The sequence below is a fragment of the Artemia sp. Qi Xiang Cuo genome, chromosome 12 (genome assembly GCF_049724085.1).
Source record: "Artemia sp. Qi Xiang Cuo chromosome 12, ASM4972408v1, whole genome shotgun sequence".
Lineage (NCBI taxonomy): Eukaryota > Metazoa > Arthropoda > Branchiopoda > Anostraca > Artemiidae > Artemia > Artemia sp. Qi Xiang Cuo.
The window spans coordinates 5,893,911-5,917,583 of NC_142805.1; the positions used below are offsets into that span (position 1 = coordinate 5,893,911).

Below are 23,673 nucleotides of genomic sequence, written 5' to 3' on the forward strand. Positions count from 1 at the left end.
AGGGTTTCCTCTGTTACAGTCGGAAGCTGACGCAAAAATTATAGCAATCATGCGAATTTTCTTCTGAACCTCGGAGAATTCCAAAAAATCTGCAGGTCATACTATGTGGAGCTCTACAGGCAGATCGCCAAGAGGTTTGACATAAACGATGAAACTCTCAAGAATCTCGAGTGCATCGATACTGCCGTTGCTTTGAGCGGTTCAGTCAGAACACTTGTACCACTAATGGTTCGATTTCCATATTTTTTGGAGAATGCTGGTAGGGAAATAGAGGAAATAAGAGGCATCATTGATGTGTAGTAGCTAAAGACGGAAACTGATACTGCGATGATGCACACGAAAAAATGGTCCGTAGAGAAAATAAAAATGGGGGAGTAGCGACTTGGTCCATACCACCGAAGTGTTACAATCTCAGTGTCAACAATCGCAAGGTGGAGACCAAGAGAACCTTCTTTAACTGTTCAGGAGGTTATAGATTTTGTGAAAACTGAGGAAAACTTCACATTGTTTTTTTCCTCTGATCGTTTTTTGGAGCACTTAAAAAGCTAACAACCTTGTTGAAATAGCGAATGTGGATGAAGGTTCGTCAAGGGATACAGCTGGATGTAAATGTGTCGACCACTTTTCTATTCAAAGGGGGTTTGGTCACCAGAAAATAGTTATATTTTTTACTATGCCCCTGTTTGCATTGCGTATTTGGATGCACCTGTCATATCATCTGGGACGTTGGAATTTTTTTCGTCTTCATGGAAACTACCGGAAGGGTTATGGCTTTGTTTTTTATTATTATTATTTTTTTATCCTGTATTTGAAGATTTTCATACGTTTGCTAAGGTTGATTTGTAATTCGTTCCAACAATTGATCTTGAGAAGATGACCATCTTAATTAATAAAGTTCCTGTAAGGATGGTAATATCTAGGCAGAAAAACGAATTGTTTTATGTCGGAAGTTCATCATAAAAAAAAAGTGTTCGGCTCAAAACAATGCTAGAATCATCTAAAGTTTTGTCTTGACAGCAGTTTCTTGTTTGTCAGGCACCAAAAACTACCAATAGGAGAAAACTGCAATCTGCTCACAGTAAATTACTGTGTAATGTACGAAGCTGCACAAAGCAACAGGAGGATCGATGATTCGAGGTTCTTGAGTGCTTCATCACTGCCAAGACAGCATCCTGTAAGGAGATGGCAAGAAAAAGCCGTCACGTACAGACAAGGCTTACTAGGCGGTGTATCACTCGCAATCCGTTTCTGGTAGAATCTTTTCTCCCAGTCAGATACTGTAGGAGTCGTGAGAAAACTGTTGCCCTCTTGAATTCACTTCTTGCGGGCACAAACGGACAACCTGTTGTCCGATTCGGTCAAGTCTACGAAAAGTGATTTGAACAATCAGGTCAGTAGTTTACTGACCGGTAAAAATTCGCAGCAGGTTGTTGTTTCTCTTTCTCCGACTGTCGTGACCGATTCCCATGGAACGAAAATAGTTTAATGACAGACTTATGAAGGAGTCATAAAAAAGAGACCCTTCAAGGTGGATATTGCTTCTGTACTGCGCAAGCCCACCCCTACCCTCAACCAATCACCAATAGCTCCACACTTTTTAGGGAAAAGAAATATTCCGCCTCCCCGTAACTCCAACAAATTGATTTTTTGGAGAATTTAGTAAAAACAAATGCGATTTAGTAAATTTTTTCTATTAGATTTAGTAAATTCTTCCTGGCCAGGGTGGCAACACTGCCCTATACTGTGTAATATATGTTCTTTGCGCTCAAGTGCTCTTAGAATGGGGATCTATGATCTGTGATTTACCATCATTACACAAAGAAGATCCATTATTTATTTGCGGCTAATGCTATGATAATAGTGGTTTTGAAAGAAAGAAAGGCGTGGTCCTGGTATAAAGCGCTAACAGTGAGAGTCGTTAGCACGAACCTTGAAATTTAGTACAAAATTGAACTAATACTACAATAGTTAAATAAAATTTTTGCAAAAATTTGTCACTTATTTGTAGCTAACGCTATGACAATACTGGTTTTGAAAGAAAGGTAGGTGGGGTCCCGGTATAAAGCGCTAGCAGTGAGAATCGTTAAAACGAACATTAATTTGTTTTTTTTTTTTGAACAACTCACATACTTCTATTAACATTTCCAGATCTACAAAGGGCCTCCTCTATGGTGTTTTTGAAAGAAAGATAGGCGTGGTCATAGTATAAAGGACAAACAGTAAATATTGTAAGCACAAAGATTAAAAATTTATTACAAGATTGACCTAATACTACAATAGTCAAATAAAAATATTTACGAAAATTGATCATTTATACATAAAATCAACAAATCAAGAACGCTAAATTGAAAAAATGTAAAATTTAAATTACTAGAATTAAGAAAAACAAAAAATGGAACACTTGATTCATAAAAAACGAAAAAATTGTAGACCAATTCAGAAAAAAGCAGAAATTAATCTCTTAATTCTGTAAAAAACTGAAATGCTCATTTCTTGAAAAAGACCACTTTTTAAATATGGCCCTATAAAGTTTCTATGTAGATTCACCCGTTTTATTAAAAATAAGATGTTTCCATATATTACATAGAATAAAAGTCAAATAAAACAAAAACACAAAGACAATATTAAAAATATTTAAATAAAAACGGTGAAAGAAGGAAAAGATTGCAATATAATTGAAAAAAAATTCACATAAAAATAAAAGTGGAAAAGTAGACAATTTAGAGAACATAGTTTATAGACATGAACATCTAGTGTTGGACATCCCGTCAAATTCAATTATTTGTATAAATTCTTTGATGACGAGTTAAATCGTAAATTAAGGACAGATAAACCGGATCTAGATGTATTACATTTCTTTCATATATTTCATTTGAAAGATTTTTCTCAGGTATGGAATCTTTGATGATTAGATAAATTGGAACTTGAAGTAAAAGATTTGTTACAAGTATCAAATTCAAAAAGTTTTCCTCCAGTATGAGTTCTTTGATGATAAGATAAATCGGAACTGAACATAAAAGATTTCTTAAAAATATCACATTCAAAAGGTTTTTCTCCAGTATGAGTTCTTTGATAATCAGAAAGATGTCCTTTTCGGCGGTATATTTTCTCACGTATCATACATTCTGGGTTCTCTACTGGGAGTAGAGATCCCAGTGGGTTCTCTGATGAATAGATAAAATGGTACTTGTAGTAAAATGTTTCTCACATACATCACATTTGAAAGGTTTTTTACCTGTGTGAGTTCTTTGATGAATAGATAAACTGGAACTTGCAGTAAAACATTTCTTACAAATATCACATTCAAAAGGCTTTTCCCCAGTATGTGTTCTCTGATGAGAAGATAAATGGGAACTTGAAGTAAAAGATTTCTTACAAATATCACAATCAAAAGGTTTTTCTCCAGTATGAGTTCTTTGATGATCAGATAGATGTTCTTTTCGGCGGTATTTTTTCTCACAATTAATACATTCAAAGGGTTTTTCTCCAGTATGAGCTCTTTGATGACGAGATAAACTGGAACTTGAAGTAAACCGTTTCTTACATATATCACATTCAAAAGGTTTTTTTCCAGTATCAGAAGCCTCTTGTTTTCCTACATAATTTTCTGCAAAAACATAAATAAATAATAATAATAATATTTTTATTTTTCCTCAGGATACACTATGAGGAGTACATTCAAAATATATATAAAATATAAAGACACAACTTACAATTAACAAGACCAGAACTACTAACAAATACGATCATCTACGTCAATCGGTTAGCATATTAGATTTTTAAGAAAACGGGAAAAAATTTCTATATTCAAGATAATTTCGAACCTTTTGAACTAATAGCTCACACTTCCTCTTTCTTACATTGAGTAGATCCTTTACTCCATACACATATTTTAAAGAAGTATTACAAGCACTTAGCGGAAAACCTAGTAAAAACTTAAGATATCTAAAATACGCAACTTTAATTTGAGATGAAGCAGAAGATGGAAAGTTTACAAAATCACCACAGGAAAGCTAATCAACGGCAGAACCGTCGACTGATACAGTCTAGCTAATATACCCCTTCTCATATTGCCCCGCAGATGAACGAGGGAACCAAAGGTCTTTCTTATCATAATTTCCAGATGGCTTTTTATTAAAAGAGGTGATATTCTTTTTACAGAATAATATAGGACCCCTAGGTGTATCACAAAGTCCAAAACATGGGAAATCCGATCATTACCGCAATCAAGAGGGGGAGAGCCAAGAGGGTCATTAATCATAAAATACTGGCAGTTCGCGAGGTTAATTTCTAGAACCTTTTTTTCTTTAACTCATTCGCTAAAATCTTAAAGTTTTCAATCAACACACTCATCGACCGACTAAGTAAAATAATGTCATCAGCATAAGCCAAATAGCCTAAGTACACTGAGTTACCTTCTCAGTGAGTTCCGCCCCCAGGCAGCTCAGGCGCGTCCCCAGGTGGTGGATAGGGGAAAGTCCTCCAGATATGGGGGATTCCTTCGAATAACCAATAAAAAGGCGCGGAACAAGGGGGACCCAGTTCCTGGGGGTCCTTAAACATAACTGGGATCCCTAACTGTGGGGCCAAACACAGTTAAGGATGAAACAAGGCCCCTTTTATGGTTCTGTTCTGGGCCCACCGGAGCGTGGACACGTCCCGACAGAGTCAAACCCTAGTCCCGGCTATGGGTAAATAGTCAGCAAGCAGAAAGCTGTGAGGGCGGAGTACTCTCAAGATGGAGGAAATCTGCCACCGGCAAAGGACAGAGAGGAGTGGCTTGCCGCTGCCCTACAATAGCCATGAAACCCTCTTCTTTTAAATGTTATGGATCAGTGGAAAACAAAGAGACGAAACCGTGCTACCCCGTCCGGGGTAACCGACGGAAAGCAAGATATAATAGCGAATGATAATGATAATGGTAATGTTACCGGGTACGGGGGAACCGACAATCTGACGACTTCAGACGAAGATATGCGAACTCGGCAGATGATGACGAATCCCATTGAGGATGATAGCACTCCACCAGGAGAAACCCCTATTCTGACCCAGAAAGCCCCATTCTACCTGGGGACTTTGAATGTGCGAACTTTGGTAAAGACTGGGAAACTAGAGCTAATTGTCAAAGAGCTCCAGAGGTACAGATGGGACGTTATTGGCCTCTCGGAAACTCACTTACCTGGTTCAGAACAACGATGTTTTGACATCATACTTTCGTACTCTGGTAGATCTGATGGCAAACACCGACAAGGCGTTGGCTTTCTCCTGTCACGCAAAGCGAAGCGCGCATTCATAGCTACAAAGTTAGTCTCAGAGCGCCTTATGATGATTCGGCTGCGAGCGAAAGTACAAAACATCACCTTCATCTAAGTGTACGCCCCCGACTCCTCGAGACCTGATGAAGAAATTGACACCTTCTATTAACAACTTCAGTTTCTAACTGATGAAGTCCAATGAAAGATCTCCTCTTTGTAATGGGTGAAATCAATGCTATCGCCGGAGAAGCTGCACAACCTGACAGTGATGTCTTAGGCAGATTCAGTCTTGGGAGGTGAAACGCACGTGGGGAGCGTCTACTTGAGTTCTGCAGGGATAATGATTACTTTGTTACGAACTCAATGTTCAAACATAGAAAGAGAAGAAAGGCAACTTAGATATCACCAGATGGAAAGACGACAAATCTGATCGATTATGTCCTCATCTCAAAGCGGTGGAAGTCATCTGTCACAAAAGCTTTAAGGCCAGAATACCCAGAATGAATCTATTGGTCTGTCTTACTATACGGATGTGAGAAATGGACTATGAAAGCAACCTACATTCAAGCCCTCAACGTATTTGACCATTCATGCTCAAATAGAATCATTGTCATTAAACTCCGTGATCGTGTCAGCAATGTTCGAACTCCACAAAATCTGCTATCAGCGTTCTAATTTGGCCATTATAATTAAACAAAGAGGACTCCGATGGTTCAGCCATACACTTCGCCGCCCACACCACACCTTTGTCAATAAAGCCGTCAGATGCACACCTCTTTCGGGATGGAAAAAGCGACATGGGGGACAAAAGAAAACGTGGCTCGCCTGCACCAAGGCTGACCTAGACCCAATCGATGGTTTCTAAAAGTATGGACGAAGATGGGAAAATTCCTGGCTCGATTTGATTGAGCCACTCGCAAACGACCGAGACTCTTGGCTCACTACAATGACGAATTTACTGGACGCCAGGGAGAGCGGAGATGCTTGAGTCCTGCTACAAGTACAAGTACACGTAAGTACCATGAACGAAAAGCATTAGCCAGCTTATGTGGTAAACCACATTTTAGTAAGCTAAGTGGAGCAGATGCACGAGAAAGATTATCGAAAGCTCCTTAATATCTATCAATAAACAATATAACGGGTCTCCTTTAAGCCAAGAAGAACTTATAATTTGAAAAAAGTTGTATGTGCCTGATCACAACCCTGACCCCTAGTGAACCCCAATTGATTCGAACCAAAATCAAGCGAAACAAAGAAATATAACACTAAGTTCAAATATCTTACTTAATTGAGAGCCCTTAATAATAGGTCGAAAAGAATCGCCTGTCCGGTACTTACTTTTTCCATGCTTTGGAACCGGCGTAATTATCCCTGTTTTGAAAGAAGTTGGCATTTGCCCAGACAAAAAAAATCAGATTAAAAAAACACAAAAGCTTAGCAAAAAATGAAGCCGGGGCAAGTTTCAGATGATTGGAAAAAATTCTATCATAGTCCGGAGCACTTTTAGTTTTAAGACACTTCAGAGCTACATTCAAATCATAACTAGTAAGAAAAAACTGAGGATATCGACGCGAAAGAAATTCATAAAGCTCTCGGACCTCTTCAGGATTATCATTAGATAAAGACATTACATTCGAAAAATGGTCCACCCACATTTTCTCTGCCGGGGCTTTATGAGAGATTTTATTTGACCAGCTCTTTTCCTATTATTTAAAGTTATCCGCAATGACTGCTGATAATTATCAACTTTTCAGAAGCAACTTTTATCAGATTATCTTTATGCCGCCGGAATTCTCTTTGGAATGCCGCCTTACTTGCTTTCCAAATCTGCGTTAATAGACCAACAAGGTATCTCAGTTCCTATTTTATATCTTTTCTTCTCAATAACTGGATCTGCACTAAATGTAAGGCAATGGACGAGCTGGTGAAATAGACCAACAAGGTATCTCAGTTCCTAATTTATATCTTTTCTTCTCAATAACTGGATCTGCACTAAATGTAAGGCAATGGACGAGCTGGTGAAATGTACAATCTATCAGAGGCAACGCTATAGCGTTGCCTATAGTAAAGGCCATACGGCTCCAATGTTTTATCTAATAATGTAGACTCTGTAGGTTTAAGACTACAATAATCAGGTACAATAACTTTCGAAACTTCAGAATCTACAGAGACCCAATAAGAATCAGCAAAATTTTGATTGTTTTATTTACAATTGACAGATTTGGTAGCGAAGAAAGGAAAAGAGAAGAACGCACCCAACTTGAATTGAGCAGGTCGCAAATTAGATCACCCGGTATGCAAATATCATAATTAGCTGAGTACTTTTGGACAAAAGCACTCAGTTTACCACGCATCTTGGAATAAAAAACCAGACAGGTAATTCCGGTAATCTCTTGGAAAATAACAATTAATCAAAATACATTCAGAAATACGGCATGCAAGAAAATAATGATTATAAAATATCAAACGACAATCAAATGTATCGGGTATAAGAGTAACTAGTCCTCCTGAAGGGCGTCCCCCAGTAGGTATAGCAGAAATCGAGTAATGTTTATAACCAGGAAGAAACGTATCAAAAAACGGCAAAAGGAAAATCAAGGAGGTCATGTTCCTGTAAACATAGCATTCCATTAGTAGGCAAAAGCCGCCTTAAGACTTCTGTTTTACCAAAAACTCCGTTCGAATTTAAAGATACTACGAGAACAAGCAATCGATCAGGTTAATTGTTACTTTGCATTTATACGCTTACGAATCTGAGTACAACGGAAACTGAAAGACAGATGGTGTTTGGAGCCATAATTCGCACACTGAACAGGTAGAGAGCAAGGCTTGTCTCTAGAGTTTTCGTGGTCACTCGAACAGCACGCACATTTCATGGCACTTCTTAGTATCGTGGGACATAGTCTGGCAACGCTGACTTCTCCTCGGGAGCTTCCTGTCAGAAGTAATCTGAAAATGATCATAACCTATGTTCAAACCATGGCACAAATAATATTTCATAAAAGATTCTGAATCTAAAGTTATTTTCACCACGGAAAATTGTCCAAGCCACTTCAAATCAAAAATCCCCAAATATTTTCCTTCTATGGCTTCCAAATCACAATCTTTCTCAATTCCGTGCATGATACCCGCAAACTCATGTTTTCTCGATTCGACGCAGCAATCCGGGTATCTTTTTTTTTTTTTATCAAGCTTGATACGGGTTCCAACTTATCCGCTTTAACTCTTAATGTAACAGAGTCTCTATTGCGTCTGGCGTCATAAATGTGATTGACTTCTAGTTGATCTAAATCTTCCTTCCGCTTTAGCGGATCTGACCAGTTATTGGGAAATGAACTAATTTTGATAAGTTCAAATTTTTCGCTTGGCGACGGTAAAATTTGCCATTCAGTGGGATTTTCACTACGGGATGGAGGCCTATCGGTGCCTGTAGATGCAGCATATCCTTAGAAAGGTTCGTTAGCTTCTGTTCACACGAGGACACTAAGCGGTCAAGTCTAACTGACGATTCACTTTTCAGGACTGAAATTCACGTATATTCTTTGGCAAAATAATAGGCCAAACAAAACCGGTCGAATCAGATTCAGACATGCAATCTAAAATGTCATTTAGCCTGTTAGTGACAGAAGCTTTACCCCTCCACTCGATAGGCTTTATACGACATTAATTTAAAAAACTTTTTTTCAATCAAAATTTGCACTTCACTGAAAAAATATAAATGTTTTTACTTTTATAACTTTAATAAATCAAATAATATAAATATTTTGATTACTAAATATCAGTTTATGTATATTAAACTGACAATGTCAGTTTAATATACGTAAGTGAATATGTATATTAAACTGACTAAGTGCAAATTTTATTCTGGCCTTGGGAATGCATAGGGGTTTTGCGCCCAACTTTTGTTAATTTCTGCTCGTTTTGAGTTTGACTCGGTTAATTATTGTAATTTCTGTTCGTTTTGGGTTTCATTTATTTATCGATGCTGATTTGTGGTAGTTTCACGCTTGGTAGATTATTTGATTTATTTTTGCTAATTTTTTGTTTAATGGATTTCTTTACTTTTCTTTGAAAAACTTATTTTGTGGAAGAAGTTTTTTGAATTAATTTCTGTTCGTTTTATATTGACATAGTCTTTTCAGGGAAAAAGAAAATAATACTTTAAATCTTTTCCTTTTTTAAGACCATAGTTTGGCCTGCAAAATTTTGATTGGATGCGTTTTGGAAAATGGTGGGCGTGAGAGAGGTGTTAGTCGCTTTCCAATCACTGTCAACTATTACAAAAGGCACTAGACCATTCAATTTCAAATTGGATAAGCCCTTTTAAAGTTTCTAGGACGACACTTTCAATAAAAACTTTATATGCCCCAGGGCATAACTTATAATCCTTACCCTGAGGGTAAAGGGGGTAGGTGTTGTCATCCTTAAAGACCTAATTTCCAAGACTTTCAACTACGTTGAGTAAAATGGCTATCTAAAAATTTGGATTGGATTTTTTTGGGGAAAAGGTGGGCGTGAGAGGGGGGTTAGTTGCCCTCAAATCACTTTCGACTATTAAAAAGGATATATCCCTTTGAATTTAAAATCGAATGAGCCCTTTTTCAAGTTTCTACGACCAAGATTTCAATAAAACCTTATATGCCTCCAGGGCATAACTTATAATCTTTGCCGTGAGGGTTGTGGGGGAGTTTCCGCCTCAAAAATATATTTTCTGTCTGGAAATCAACCACGCTGAATAAAATGGCTATCTCAAAATTTTTATTTGATGTGTTTGGGGAAAAGGTGGGCGTGAGAGGGGGGTTAGTTGCCCTCAAATCACTTTCGACTATTAAAAAGGGTACTATCCCTTTGAACTTCAAATCGAATGAGCCCTTTTCAAGTTTCTACGACAAAGATTTCAATAAAAACCTTATATGCCTCCAGGGCATAACTTATAATCCATGCCCTGAGGGTTGTGGGGGAGTGTCCTCCTCAAAATTATATTTTCTATCTGGAAATCCACTACGCTGAACAAAATGGCTATCTAAAAATTTTAATTGGATATGTTTGGCGAAATGATGGGCGTGGGGGGGGGGGGGCTAGTTGCCCTCCAATCACTTTCGACTATTACAAATGGCACTAGCCCTTTGAATTTCCAATCGAATGAGCTTTTTTAGAAGTTTCTACAACAACGCCTTCTTTAAAAACCTTATATGCCCCCAGGGCACAAATTAAAACCCTTGCCACGAGGGCTGTGGGGGAGTGTCCTCCTCAAAAACATATTCTCTATCTGGAAATCAACTACGCTGAACAAAACAGCTATCTCAAAAATTTTTATTGGATGTGTTTGGGGAAATAATGGGCGTGGGTGGGCTAGTTGCCCTCCAATCACTTACGACTACTTAAAAAGGGTACTAGCCCTTCGAATTACCAAACGAATGAGCCTGTTTTGAAGTTTCTACGACAACATCTTCTATAAAAACCTTACATACCCCCAGGGCATAACTTAAAACCCTTACCTTGAGGGTAGTGGGGGAGTGTCCTTCTCAAAAACATATTTTCTATCTGGAAATCAACAACGCTGAACAAAATGGCTATCTCAAATAATTGGATGTATTTGTGGGAATGATAGGCGTGGGGGGGGGGCTAGTTGCCCTCCAATCACTTTCGAATATTAGAAACGGCACTAGACCTCTCAATTTCCAAGCGAATGAGCCCCTTTTGAAGTTTCTACGACGACCCCTTCCATATGAAGTGCCCTCTAAAGGAACAAACTAATACACAGTAAATTGTGCCAACATCGTTCTTATATGCCCTCAGGGCAAAAATTAAAACCCTTGCCCCGAGGGTTGTGGGGGAGTATCCTCCTCAAAAATATATTTTCTATCTGGAAATCAACTACGATGAACAAAATCGTTATCTCAAAGTTTTGATTGGATGTGTTTGGAGGAATGATGGGCGTGGGGGGAGGGGGGCTAGTTACTCTGGAATCACTTTCGACTCTTAAAAATGGCACTAGCCACTCCAATTTCTAATCAAATGAGCCCTTTTCGAAGTTTCTACGACAACGCCTACGACAACTACGCTGAACAAAACAGCTATCTCAAAATTTTGATTGGATGTATTTGGGGGAATGATGGGCGTAGGGGGGCTAGTTGCCCTTCAATCACTTTCGACTATTAAAAAGGGTACTAGCCCTTCAAATTTCCTATCGAATGAGCCTGTTTTGAAGTTTCTACGACAACGCCTTCTATAAAAACATTATATGGCCCCAGGGCATAGCTTAAAACCATTACCCCGAGGGTTTTTTGGGAGGTCTTCCTCAAAAAGATATTTTCTATCTGGAAATCAACTACGCTGAACAAAATAGCTATCTCAAAATTTTGATTGGATGTGTTTGGGGGAATGATGGGTGTAGGGAAGGGGGCTAGTTGCCCTCCAATCACTTTCAACTATTAAGAAGGGCACTAGCCCTTTGAATTTCCAATCGAATGAGATTTTTAAGAAGTTTCTACGACAACGCCTTCTTTAAAAACCTTATATGCCCCCAGGCCATAACTTAAAACCCTTACCCTGAGGGCTGTGGGGGAGTCTCTTGCTCAAAAACATATTTTATATCCGGAAATCAACTACGCTGAACAAAATGGCTATCTCAAAATTTTGATTGGATGTGTTTGGGGGAATAATGGGCGTGAAGGGGGGACTAGTTGCCCTCCAATCACTTCTGACTCTAAACAGGTATACTAGACCTTCGAATTTCTATTTGAAAGAGCATGTTTTTAATTTTTTACAACACCTTCTATAAAAACCTTATATGCCCCAGGGTCTAATTTAAAACCCTTGCCGCGAGGGATTTGGGGGAGTATCTTTCTCAAAAACGTATTATCTATCTGGAAATCAACTACGCTGAACAAAATGGCTATCTCAAAATTTGGATTGGATGTGTTTGGGGGAATGATGAGCGTGGGGGGCTAGTTGCCCTCCATAGTACATTGTGCCAACATCGTTCTCATATACCCTCGGGGCATAACTTAAAACCCTTGCCCCGAGGGTTGTGGGGGAGTATCTTCCTCAAAAACATATTTTCTATCTGGAAATCAACTACGCTGAACAAAATCGCTATTTCAAAATTTTTATTTGATGTGTTTGGGGGAATGATGGGCGTGGGGGGAGGGGGGCTAGTTGCCCTCCAATCACTTTCGACTCTTAAAAATGGCACTAGCCACTATAATTTCTAATCAAATGAGCCCTTTTCGAAGTTTCTACGACAATGCCTTCTATAAAAACCTTATATGCCCCCAGGGCATAACTTAAAACCCTTGCCCTGAGGGTTGAGGGGGAGTGTCCTCCTCAAAAACATATTTCTATCTGGAAATCAACTACGCTGAACAAAATGGCTATCTCAAAATTTTGATTGGATGTGTTTGGGGGAATGATGGTCGTGGGGGGGGGGGCTAATTGCCCTCCAATCTCTTTCGACTATTAAAAATGGTACTAGCCCTTCGAATTTCCTGTCGAATGAGCATGTTTTGAAGTTTCTACGACAACCCCTTCTATAAAAACCTTAAATGCCCCCAGGGCATAACTTAAAACCCTTGCCCCGAGGGTTGAGGGGGAGTGTCCTCCTCAAAAAGATATTTTATATCTGGAAATCAACTACGCTGAACAAAATGACTATCTCAAAATGTCACTCCTTACTTTCAGTTAAAAAAAATTTTTTTTTTATTTGATTTCTGAACGTTTTTGAATTAATGCAGCTTTGATTTTGGCTCACCGTACATGAATAATTAAAACGAAATTTGCATATTAATTTTACTTTTTTCGGCTAAATGGCTTTCTCGAAATTTTGTTCTAAAGTAACTTACGAATTAACTTACGTAACGAACTTCTATATTCGTATGTTTTATTACGTATATTAGGGATTTTGCCCCCTAGTCGATACCCTGCTCTTTACGCCAAAGTTCGAATTTTGTTCGAATCACAAACCCTTAAATCACAAAGGTCGGTTAATTAGAATAGATAGCTCTTTTGAAAGTACTAAAAATAACTTTAGCGAAAAGGGCGACGTATTGATAGGGGGCGAAGCCCCTCATATACGTAATAATATCTGTTTGTTTTAAGTTTTAATGTTGCTCCTTACTTTCATTTGAAAAAAGTAGTTATTTTTATTTAAATTCTTATCGTTTTTTAAATAATGCTGGGAAATCCGGCGCCCCTTCATAGGGATGTCCCTTCCCCCAAGGAAACATCCTCAATGGAAGGATCCTCCCCCGTAACTCCCCCCCATCAGAAAAAAATCCCTCCTGAAACGTCTTTATACTTCCCATTAACCAATACTATGTGTAAACAATGGGCAAAGTTCATAACTTCCAGCTCTTCCCCCGGGAATGTGGGGGATTAAGTCATCCTAAAGGACATTTTAATTAGATTTTCGACTATGCTGAACAAAATGGCTATCTTAAAATTTTGATTGGGTGACTTTAGAAAAATTAGCGAGGGAGGGGGCCAAGTTGCCCTCCAATTTTTTTGGTCACTTAAAAAAGGGCACCAGAACTTTTAATTTACGTTCAAATGAGCCCTCTTACGATATTCTAGGACTACTAGATGGATACGGTCACACCTGAAAAAAAAAAAACATCCGTGATCTTTCTTCTGAAGAAAAATACAAAATTCAATGTTTCTGCAAATATCTGGAATCTTCCGCTGCCTGGTGCCCTAAGTTTCTCGATACGAGGCTATTATTTTCACTAAAGTTCCGTGACTTTTTGGGGATGTTTTCCCCTTTTTTCGTAAATAAGGCAACTTTTCCCAGATGTTTAGCTTTCCATGGTTAGCACTAAACTTAATATAACTAATACATTTGAGATCAGCATAAAAATCAGATTCTACTTATTGCTCTATGGATATCAAAATTTCAGTTTTTATAGTTTCAGTTAGTATTGAGCCGGGTCACTCCTTGTTTACAATTCATTACCACCAGCTCTTTGAAAAATATCCAATAGGGTATGTCCATAAATATTCGTTTATTGCGAAACTGACGTTCACAGGTCAGATGCCAAACGTGAAATGTGACTCGGCATCTCATTCTGACAGTTCAAATTCATTTCTTTTTTTAGACATAAACTTGAAAGACGGGCATGCTAGTTAATCCACATTCTTTGTTTGCTCATATCATTATCAGAGGATGCTGCAAGAAGGAGAACTGAAATAATACAAAATTCGCTAAAAATCCTAATAATTGTGTTTTTTTTTCTTTTACCTCTTTTTCAATTTAGCACAAAACTGAGCTTTAAAATTTTTAGCCTTACATACTTATCATAAAATCACCTTCAATAAATCTTACCTTGCTATTTAATTTATAAAAGTCAATTTGAGGCAATATTCTTATAGTAGTTATAACAATAATGTATACATAACTGTTATAACGGTAAAACTATACTTGTTCGTAAAAACAAAACGAGTTAAGTCTCAAAAAACTGCATCCGCCTATAACATGACAAATATAAAATATGAACTATGCATAAAGATCTAACAAAATTTTATGAATCTTTTTTTTTAAAGTTTATTATTCTAATTAAACGGCCTTTGAGTTTCAAGAGTCATTCTTAAATAATTGAAACTAAAAGTCAAACTTTAACGTAAAAAATGAGGTACTGAAGAGGGAGCAAGCCCCCTCATGTAATATAATGTAATTTAATATAATTCGAATTTTGTAGATGATATAGATCTATATTTGAAAGTATAGACGATATAAATATATAATTTAAAACAAAAAGTGCTAAAAAAAGACGGAACTGTGAGTAACGAACCAATCAAACTACAAAATAAATAATTTATTTTTGCCGTCTTTCGACACATTACAAAAATGCACTAGAGGAGTACAAACAAACAAAAAGAAAGATGAACACAAATAATTAACAATTAAACAGTACAGTGACCAACATGTCTAACGATGCAAGAAAAACATGTAGAAACTTAAATCAATAATATTACACAGGAGCTATCAGTCTATCCAACCATATATAATAGACGTTTAAGTGGAAATTCAGATATTTTCTTATACCGGTTTTCAAAAAGAGCCAATAATTCCTCCATCTTAACACATATATTGAAAACATGGTATTTTTTACTAATTTACGAGTTCCAAAACCAGAGAGGGATACTGATAAAATAATTGGCATACCGGTAAAATTGGACCCTAAATTATTCTTTATCAGTTACAGAGAACAGATTCAAAACCCAATTATAAAAACATATGCGATGCAAACATGGAGTTGTCAAGCTTTCCTAAAGTATATTTGTCAAATTACCCTTTAATTTTTGCCAGCATTCCATATTAGCTCACTAATAACAATAGCACAATCTTACTATTATTCTCCATGACCACACTGTCTTTTCTATGACGAAATCAATAAAAATTCCAAATAGGGACAGGTCCTTTTATTAGACAGTGAAACGAAAATACAAAACAAAGACTCTAAATATTTCGATGACACAGTCGGTCATCATCATCAAAGTAACTCTTCTGATATTAAGCGATTTTAGAAATTTAATAAATCCAAACATCAGGTGTTATCACTTTGATATACGTAATAATTTCTGTTCGTTTTAAGCTTTAATGTTGCACCTTACTTCCAGGTAATTTTTTTTTTATATATTTAATGATCCTAAAAAGATACCATTATTACTAGCATAATATTGATTGCGATCAGCTTGCAGATATTTTGGAATATAATTAAGATCATCCAATAATCAGTGAAAATATTCCAGGAAACTCAAAGAGCTGAATGGATCCTTTTCTGGAGTCATGAGACCTTGTAAAAATATAGAAGAGAAAAATTTTAAAATCAACCCTGAGGAATGAGGCCCATGCATATTATCCACTTTTTGGAGAAAGTATTGCATTAAGATAAAGCGAAAATAAAGCATTTCTAGAATAGAATGACTAAACTACAGAGTTTTTAAATTGGCATATTATTAAGACATACATGTCATAGAAGACATATTATTTTTATTATTTTTAGCTAAATCCATATTTTAAAATTATAAAAGACTTCCAATGAGTTCCAAAAGCCAGAAAGAATTTCAAATTGAATCAAGTTTGTCGTCTTATTCAGGAGTTTAATTGGGAATCAAAATTATACGTTTTAACAGTCAAAACAGTTTGGGATTAGAATTTACTAAACATATTTTTCTCAAAGCCACTAAGATGCAATAAACATTGGTCTTTCACACCCTGCCAAAATTTCATTGGAATTTTATTATACACCTTCACACTTTGGACGCGCGGAAATACAAAATATCAAGATATCTGAAGCATACCTTCGTCCCCAACAATTTTCGACTCCAGTTTAACATGATCAGCATTTAGATGACCATCCCCAGAGATGCCAGGAGAAATAGCAAAAAGTTTGGCTTCATTTTTCATTAATAGCATAGGCTGTGTGCTTCCAAAAATATCTTTATCCTGGTTTGAAATGTCTTCAGCTTCTAAAAAAAATTAGAGTAAAAATTAAATAGAATACTCAATTAGTTCCCGAAGCTGCGCCACGCCGACCTGACGGCGGCGGATGTGTGATTTAATATCGGCGGCGGCGCGCCGCCAGGTGCACCGAAATTTTTTGGCGGCGCGCCACGGCGCGGCGATTTTTTTGATTAAAAATAATACAAAAAATTACACTTCACCAAGCACGTTCAACCTCAACTTGATTTTAGTAAGGATTTTTAATTGGTTGGCTAAAAACATACAAGAACAATATGATAAAACATAAATTTGTTGGGCCGTGCGGAAAGTGTTTATGTTCACCGTCGATCAGACCAAGTAGAATCCTCATTTTTAGCCACTAGACCCAGGAAAACCTATGTTGTGTTTATGTTTAACATTTGTGTTTAGTCATTTTCTTCTTGTTAATGATTTCGGCTAATGTGTATAACTTTCAAAGTTTGAGGTTCAAACATCTCCTGTTCATCAAATACATACGAAAAGGAAGTGAAAAAAACAAACAACAACATCGAAAAAACACTGTATACAAGTCAGATACCATGGCTTAACAACACCAACTATTTTAAATCAGCGGTTACATCACTTCAGTTACAACTGATGTAACAAAAGTGAGTTTGCTCGCTCTGCCTGGAGCCATTGAGCATCGATAAATACATGAAACCCAAAACGAACAGAAATTACAATAAATAACCGAGTCAAACTCAAAACGAGCAAAAATTAACATAAGTTGGGCTCAAAACCCATATGCCTTCCCAAGGCCAGAACATAATTTGCACTTTACAAAAAAAATATAAATGTTTTTACTTTTATAACTTTAATAAATCAAATAATATTAACATTTTGATTACTAAATATCAGTATATGTATATTAAACTGACAATGCACATTCATTTGTATTTTTTTCAGTAAAGAGCAAGTTATATTCTGACCTTGGGAAGGCATAGGGGTTTTGAGCCCAACTTAAATTAATTTCCGCTTTTTCTGAGCTTTAATCGGTTATTTATTGTATTTACTGTTCGTTTTGGGTTTCATTTATTTATCGAAGCTGATTTGTGTTAATTTAGTTCTTGGCAGATTTTTTGATTTTAGTTTTGCTAATTTTTATTTAATGAAGTTCGTTACTTTTCTTTGAAAAACTTATTTTGTGGAAACAGTTTTTTTAATTAATTTCTGTTCGTTTTGTATTGAGATAGTCTTTTCAGGGAAAAGGAAAATAATACTTTAAATCTTGTCGTTTTATCAAGAATTTATAAGTTTGGCCTGCTGTTTGTATGCTGGAAAAAAAATTTCAGCAATTTTTAACAACCCAGACCCTTTTAAAAATCCGGTTAAAATTATTAGTTTTTAATTTAGTTTCATATCTCCTTTAGCTGACCTGTAAAGGAAAACTTGATACCGTTCGCAAAAAAATTGTTTACTTTCATTGACAGCTTAGATACACTTACGCTATTTTGATTTGATTAAACTTTAAAATCAGAAATAGACCTAGAAGTTTAAACATAATACCCTTAGTCGTTCTTGGGACACTGTTGAGATGTCTTATTGGGAATTAGCATTAACACAGTGCATTTTTATTTAATCTTACGGCAACATTAACTTTTAAAAAAAAAAGGAAAAGGGGGGGGGGGGGTTGGTAGGGGGATTAGTTTCCCTTCAATCACTTTCGACTATTAAAAAGGGCATCAGCCCTTTCTATTTTCAATCGAATGATCCCTTTTCGAAGTTCCTACGACAACTCCTTCAATACGAAGTGCCCTGGTATAAACAACAACAACAAAAATGATACATTATACCCACTTCTATCTTTACTATAAAAATGTCATGCCTTCCAGTCACTTTCGATTGTTAAAAAGGGCACTAGGCCTTTCGGTTTCCAATCGAATGATCCCTTTTTCGGTTTCTACGACAACGCTTTCTATTAACACCTTATATGCCCCTAGGGCATAAATTACAACGCTTACCCTAAGGGCTGTGAGGGTGATTGTCATCCTCTAAGACCTAATTTCCAGAACTCTCAACTACGTTAAACAAAATGGCTGTCTCAAAATTTTGATTGGATGTTTTTGGGGCAATGATGGGCGTGGAAGGGGTGTTAGTTGCCTTCCAATCACTTTCGACTATTAAAAAGGGCACAAGCCACTCCAATTTCTAATTGAATGAGCCCTTTTCGAAGTTTCTACGACAGCTTCTTCGATACGAAGTGCCCTGGTCTAAAGAAAAAAAAAAATAATACATTGTGTCAACATCGTTCTTATATACCCCCAGGACATAACTTAAAACCCTTGTCCTAAGGGTTGTGGGGGAGTAACCTCCTCAAAAACATATTTTCTCTCTGGAAATCAGCTACTCTGAACAAAATGGCTATCTTAAAATTTTGATTGGATGTGTTTGGGGAAATGGTGGGCGTGGAAGGGGTGTTAGCTGCCTTTCAATCACTTTCGACTATTAAAAAGGGCACTAGCTATTCCAATTTCCAATCGAATGGGCCCTTTTTGAAGTTTCTACGACAACTTCTTTGACACGAATTGCCCTGGTATGAAAAAAAAAAAAATACATTGTGGCAACCTTGTTCTTTGCTTAGGCAGCGCGATTGCGCTGCCTATGATAACATCCTGAACCGCCTAATGCTCTTTTACCTACCTCTTCTCATCCGAAAAATCAGAAAGAAAAATGAACAGAATTTTAAAGTGGAAGGTAGAATTTTTTTTCAAGAAAAATTTCTTCTTCTCCTTCCTACGAACCGATATACATGGCGACCCCAAGATAACAGTATTTATCTTTAAGAAACAGATTAGCCGGGAGGACGGTTGAAGCTCGGAGGTCGATATCGATAAGCAAAAAAGAGAAAAAAACGGCGGCGTATGAGTGACACCGCCGCCTATCTACTCAGGGGCGGCAGCAGTGCGCGGTTCCAAGCGCGGCGGGGCTACCCCGTTTTTTTTTCGGGGGCGCGCCGCCGACTTTTCGGCGCGGCTTCGGGGTCTATACTCAATACAAAACAAGTTGATAAGTCATAAAACCTTTAAAATACCACACAATTTTTATATAGTAGTTCACGGAGGCGTAAAGGTAAATTGATCCTCCCAGCATCTAGAAACTATGTAAATATATACAAAAAAGAGCAATAGATTTGGAAAAGAGACAATATTACAAGGATAGTGGCCTATTATTATAGGTTCAGTCAAAAACTTTCTTCATTAAGGTTGAGGTAATAGCTACTTCCTAGTAAAGAGCCAACCACCTGTAGTAACAGAAAGTTTAAGACAAATTTAGAGAAAAAAAAAGTATGATCAAACAAATATGGCACTTCAAGCTTATTAGTGACTCACCACTCAGGTGACGATGACGAGTGGCAAGAATAATGACTAATATTTTGGGTCATGTTAATGGTAAAAGTTTATAAAGAAAACAAGTTTATGGAAATTTAAAAAAGAGCTAAAAAACCCTACAAATTGGCACTTAATGGGAATGGGTACTATCTATAAGGTTGAAAACTATAAGCCCGAGGTTTAAAATATCCAGTCTTGAATATCAAACTCTTTTAGAAGGTGAAAAATAAAATATGCCTTTTGAGAAAAACAGCCAAATCACAAAAAAGTAATTCCCAAAAAGGCGTTCCCACTAAAAGAAGCAATGTTGTGACAAGCCTATTGCTTTAACTTACGCCAAAATTTCAAGATATTTATATCATTAAGCTAATTAGTTTCAAATCTATCCATTCACTGAGGCAGAATATTACATAGCCTTTTCCTTGGGCAGGTTCTAGACTTTCTTCACAAATTGGTAAATTGACCTTCTTTCAAAATTTTCAACCCATTTTCTATCTAAAAACCATATATAATACATTTCACAAATGTACTTCGAAGATTGGTAGAATTAAATCTTAACTAGAAAATTATATAAGATTGTCATCTTACATTTAAATATTTAACCACAAGACAACTATAAACGTACTAGTCGTTTGTATTCCGTCATGGTTTGTCCCTCTCCCAGAAGCCACCGTAAGCAACAATGAAACTAATTTTGAAAAAAAATCTGTCACATGAAAATTTTGCTATTTAATTGATTTTACTGTATTTTATATTCAAATTTCTTATAAATTTCGAAAAAGAGCCTGAAACCCCGACAAGTCTTCTGGTTCCAGTATAAAAAGTGTAGTGCAATTTTCAAGTACAAAAGTGCAGTGCACTGGACAATCAATAGGCAGGTCAGTTAAACTTTTACATATAATCTAATTCACATAAAAAATTAGCTATTTGATGCTTCATGTTTTTTAGGTCTAAAAAGCTTCACTGGTTAAGATTTAAAAATTAATTGTTAATGTTCTTTTATGATTTACTTTAGGAAACTGACCAAGCGTCTAAAATAGTTATTTGAGAACGGCCAATCTCTATTGTCAAGCACCAAGTTCAGTGGATATATGAAAATACCAGTTCAGTGGCTATTGAAAGTACTAAAGAAAAGTTGCAGTCCCATGACCCAAGGTCCCTTTCCAAGTCAAATTATTCGGTCTATTAAGCACTGCCCACGGGATCACTAAGTCGGAGAAAAGGTGGTATTATCCAGTAGTTTTTTGTTTACTAAGGGTAAGTTTTTGATCCTAGGGGTATTTTTTTTTTTTTACTAAGAGTAATCTACCCCAAAATTACTTATGTTATTAATTTATCAGAGTATCATTAAGTTCTTGGGCTAAGTATCAAGCCAAAAGTACTCCCTTGTCCCATTAATATCATTGCAATAGATGTTTTCCATTACTTGCCGATTCAAAATATTGATGTAAAACGTAGATTAATGCAGGGCTAATAGGTAACTGCTGATTTTGTAATTTTTAGGTACCCCAATGCTGAACTTTTTTCAGTTACTTACGGGGTAACTTTTCAAGCTACTGGGTAACTTGGTAACAGGTAAGGTTTCAATTCGACCCTGTATTGCTTGATTGTTGTCAACAAAACTGTTATTTTTTACCAGTCTTGATTAGAGCAAATTTCCTATATGGTGTGAAAAATTCAGCTGGGTTGATCTTCAAATTTTGGTCATAACAATAACAGTTTGTCAAATTCAGCAGCACAGTAATTTTTAAGGATTGAAATACATTTTGAGAAATTTTAAGAAGAGCCTAAGAAAGAATTAACATCAAATAGAAATAGAACTACACAATTGATATCATCATTGTCAACAACCATATACTAAAGACATGCAGTTCCTCCTCTCCCCCCTTTAACAATGAGAAAATCGTTTTTATCTTGTTATTGATTGTTTCTTTTAATGGCAATTTATTAGCTTTTGTCCCAGCAAATTTGTTATGTTTAATTTAAGGCTGGGTTCTTTCTTTTTAGCGAGTTGGACTTCTTTTATGGGCTCATTGAATAGTTTATCTGATAACAATCTCTTAGATGATATATCCTCTTTTACATTTCATAATTGGACCTATAGGTGAAACCAAGTAAAGAGCATACCTCAGCAAATAGTGTGCAAGATCTGAAAGTGTATTTTCTACAAAACCGCACAGTAAAAAGTGTACAGTTGGGATTATTATGAAAGTTGGGGTTATTCCAAAATCCCAACTATTATTCAGGTTAAATGGAATGGTAGCTTGTAATTATTTTTTTTTAATCAACAGAGCAGTCTGATAACCCTCTAAGGTCAAATCGAAAGATAATTATATTAGCCTGTTGGAAATGTTCCCATAAAAAATACTAAACTGGTATCTTGGAGACCCCAATTTGAATAAGAGTAAAAATCATATTTTTGCATGGGTAGCACAAATGATGTTCTGCATTCCGGGGACGATTATGTGAAAACTAAAGGTTTGAAATATAGGGAGAAAACTGATTTGAATGGCAATGTTGATCTTTAATGCCCTTATTAAGTAAGGACGCTACCACAACTAAAAGGTTGGTAAATCAAAATCCTAAGATATCCAATTCATTAATAAAGAAACCATGAGTCAAAAGCGGGGGGGGGGGACAAGCCTGTCAATTATTTATTTTATTTGAAAAATGAGTAATTTTATTTTCAACATAATAACTTAAAATACATATTTTATTATGAGAAAAGTACATTATTAGGAGTATTTGTATAAGAAAAGTACAGAATTAACAAAGCTCTTTAAAACACTTGGTTGAAAATTAAATAGGTTAAATACTTAATTTAAGGGTAATGGTTATTCAAATTGAATAAAGGACTTAATTCGCAAAATTTAACTTTGGAAAATTTCTTTGCAAAGAGTTTTTTTTTAATTAATAACAGTGTTATGTTTTATAGTTTGTTTTATTTCTTAGTTAAAGTAGCAGAAATAAGTGAGGAATGGTAAAAACTATCCTATTTTTGAGCCAAAACAGCACAAAAAGTAGCAACATGACTCCACCACCCATAGTACCAATTACCTTGCTTAACAGCAGCAATACCAAGTAGCATGGGTTTTTCCATAGTTTGCTGATTGAGCCAAATACACACTCAGTCTCTTCAGGCTGTTCCAGGCATTTAGAAACCTCTAGAATCTAAATAATCAATTATTTATCATATGGTACTAAATGAAATAATTATATGGTATGGTATTTACCATAATTATATGGTGTCATATCTTCAAAAAGTTGGGAGGTAAAAGAATGATAAGGGTAGAAATTCCCAACCCAGGGCCAATTTATTGACAATCCTGTTTTCATAGTGACCAACTGCAATAAAAATAGTCTTACTGTTAATGGCCTTGTACTAGAATGGGAGGACATCTACTCAGTAGCCCATTTAAGTGAAGATTGGAGGCTACTCACTGATGTGTGTATGCCTTTAAAGGTATAGGAGGAACTAAAGTCAAAGGTATTGTAAATGGTTTTGATTTTTTTTTCTACCCCCAAGGACAATCTATTCTATATTTTATATTTCTAGAAAGATTTTACAGCTTCCAAATGAAAAAGTCAAAAGGTAAAGAATTTTTTT

At 36.3% G+C, this 23,673-nt stretch overlaps 1 protein-coding gene across 1 annotated transcript in view; it reads right to left on the reverse strand.

The window, feature by feature from the left end:
* LOC148945695 (uncharacterized) overlaps positions 1-23,469 on the reverse strand; it is a 65,422-nt gene extending 41,953 nt beyond the window's left edge. The window contains 3 exon segments of the mRNA XM_089098246.1: positions 3,139-3,607; positions 16,557-16,724; positions 23,300-23,469. Coding sequence (XP_088954372.1) covers positions 3,139-3,607; positions 16,557-16,724; positions 23,300-23,465 — 803 coding nt within the window. The 5' untranslated portion in view covers positions 23,466-23,469.
* Positions 23,470-23,673: the final 204 nt, after the last annotated feature.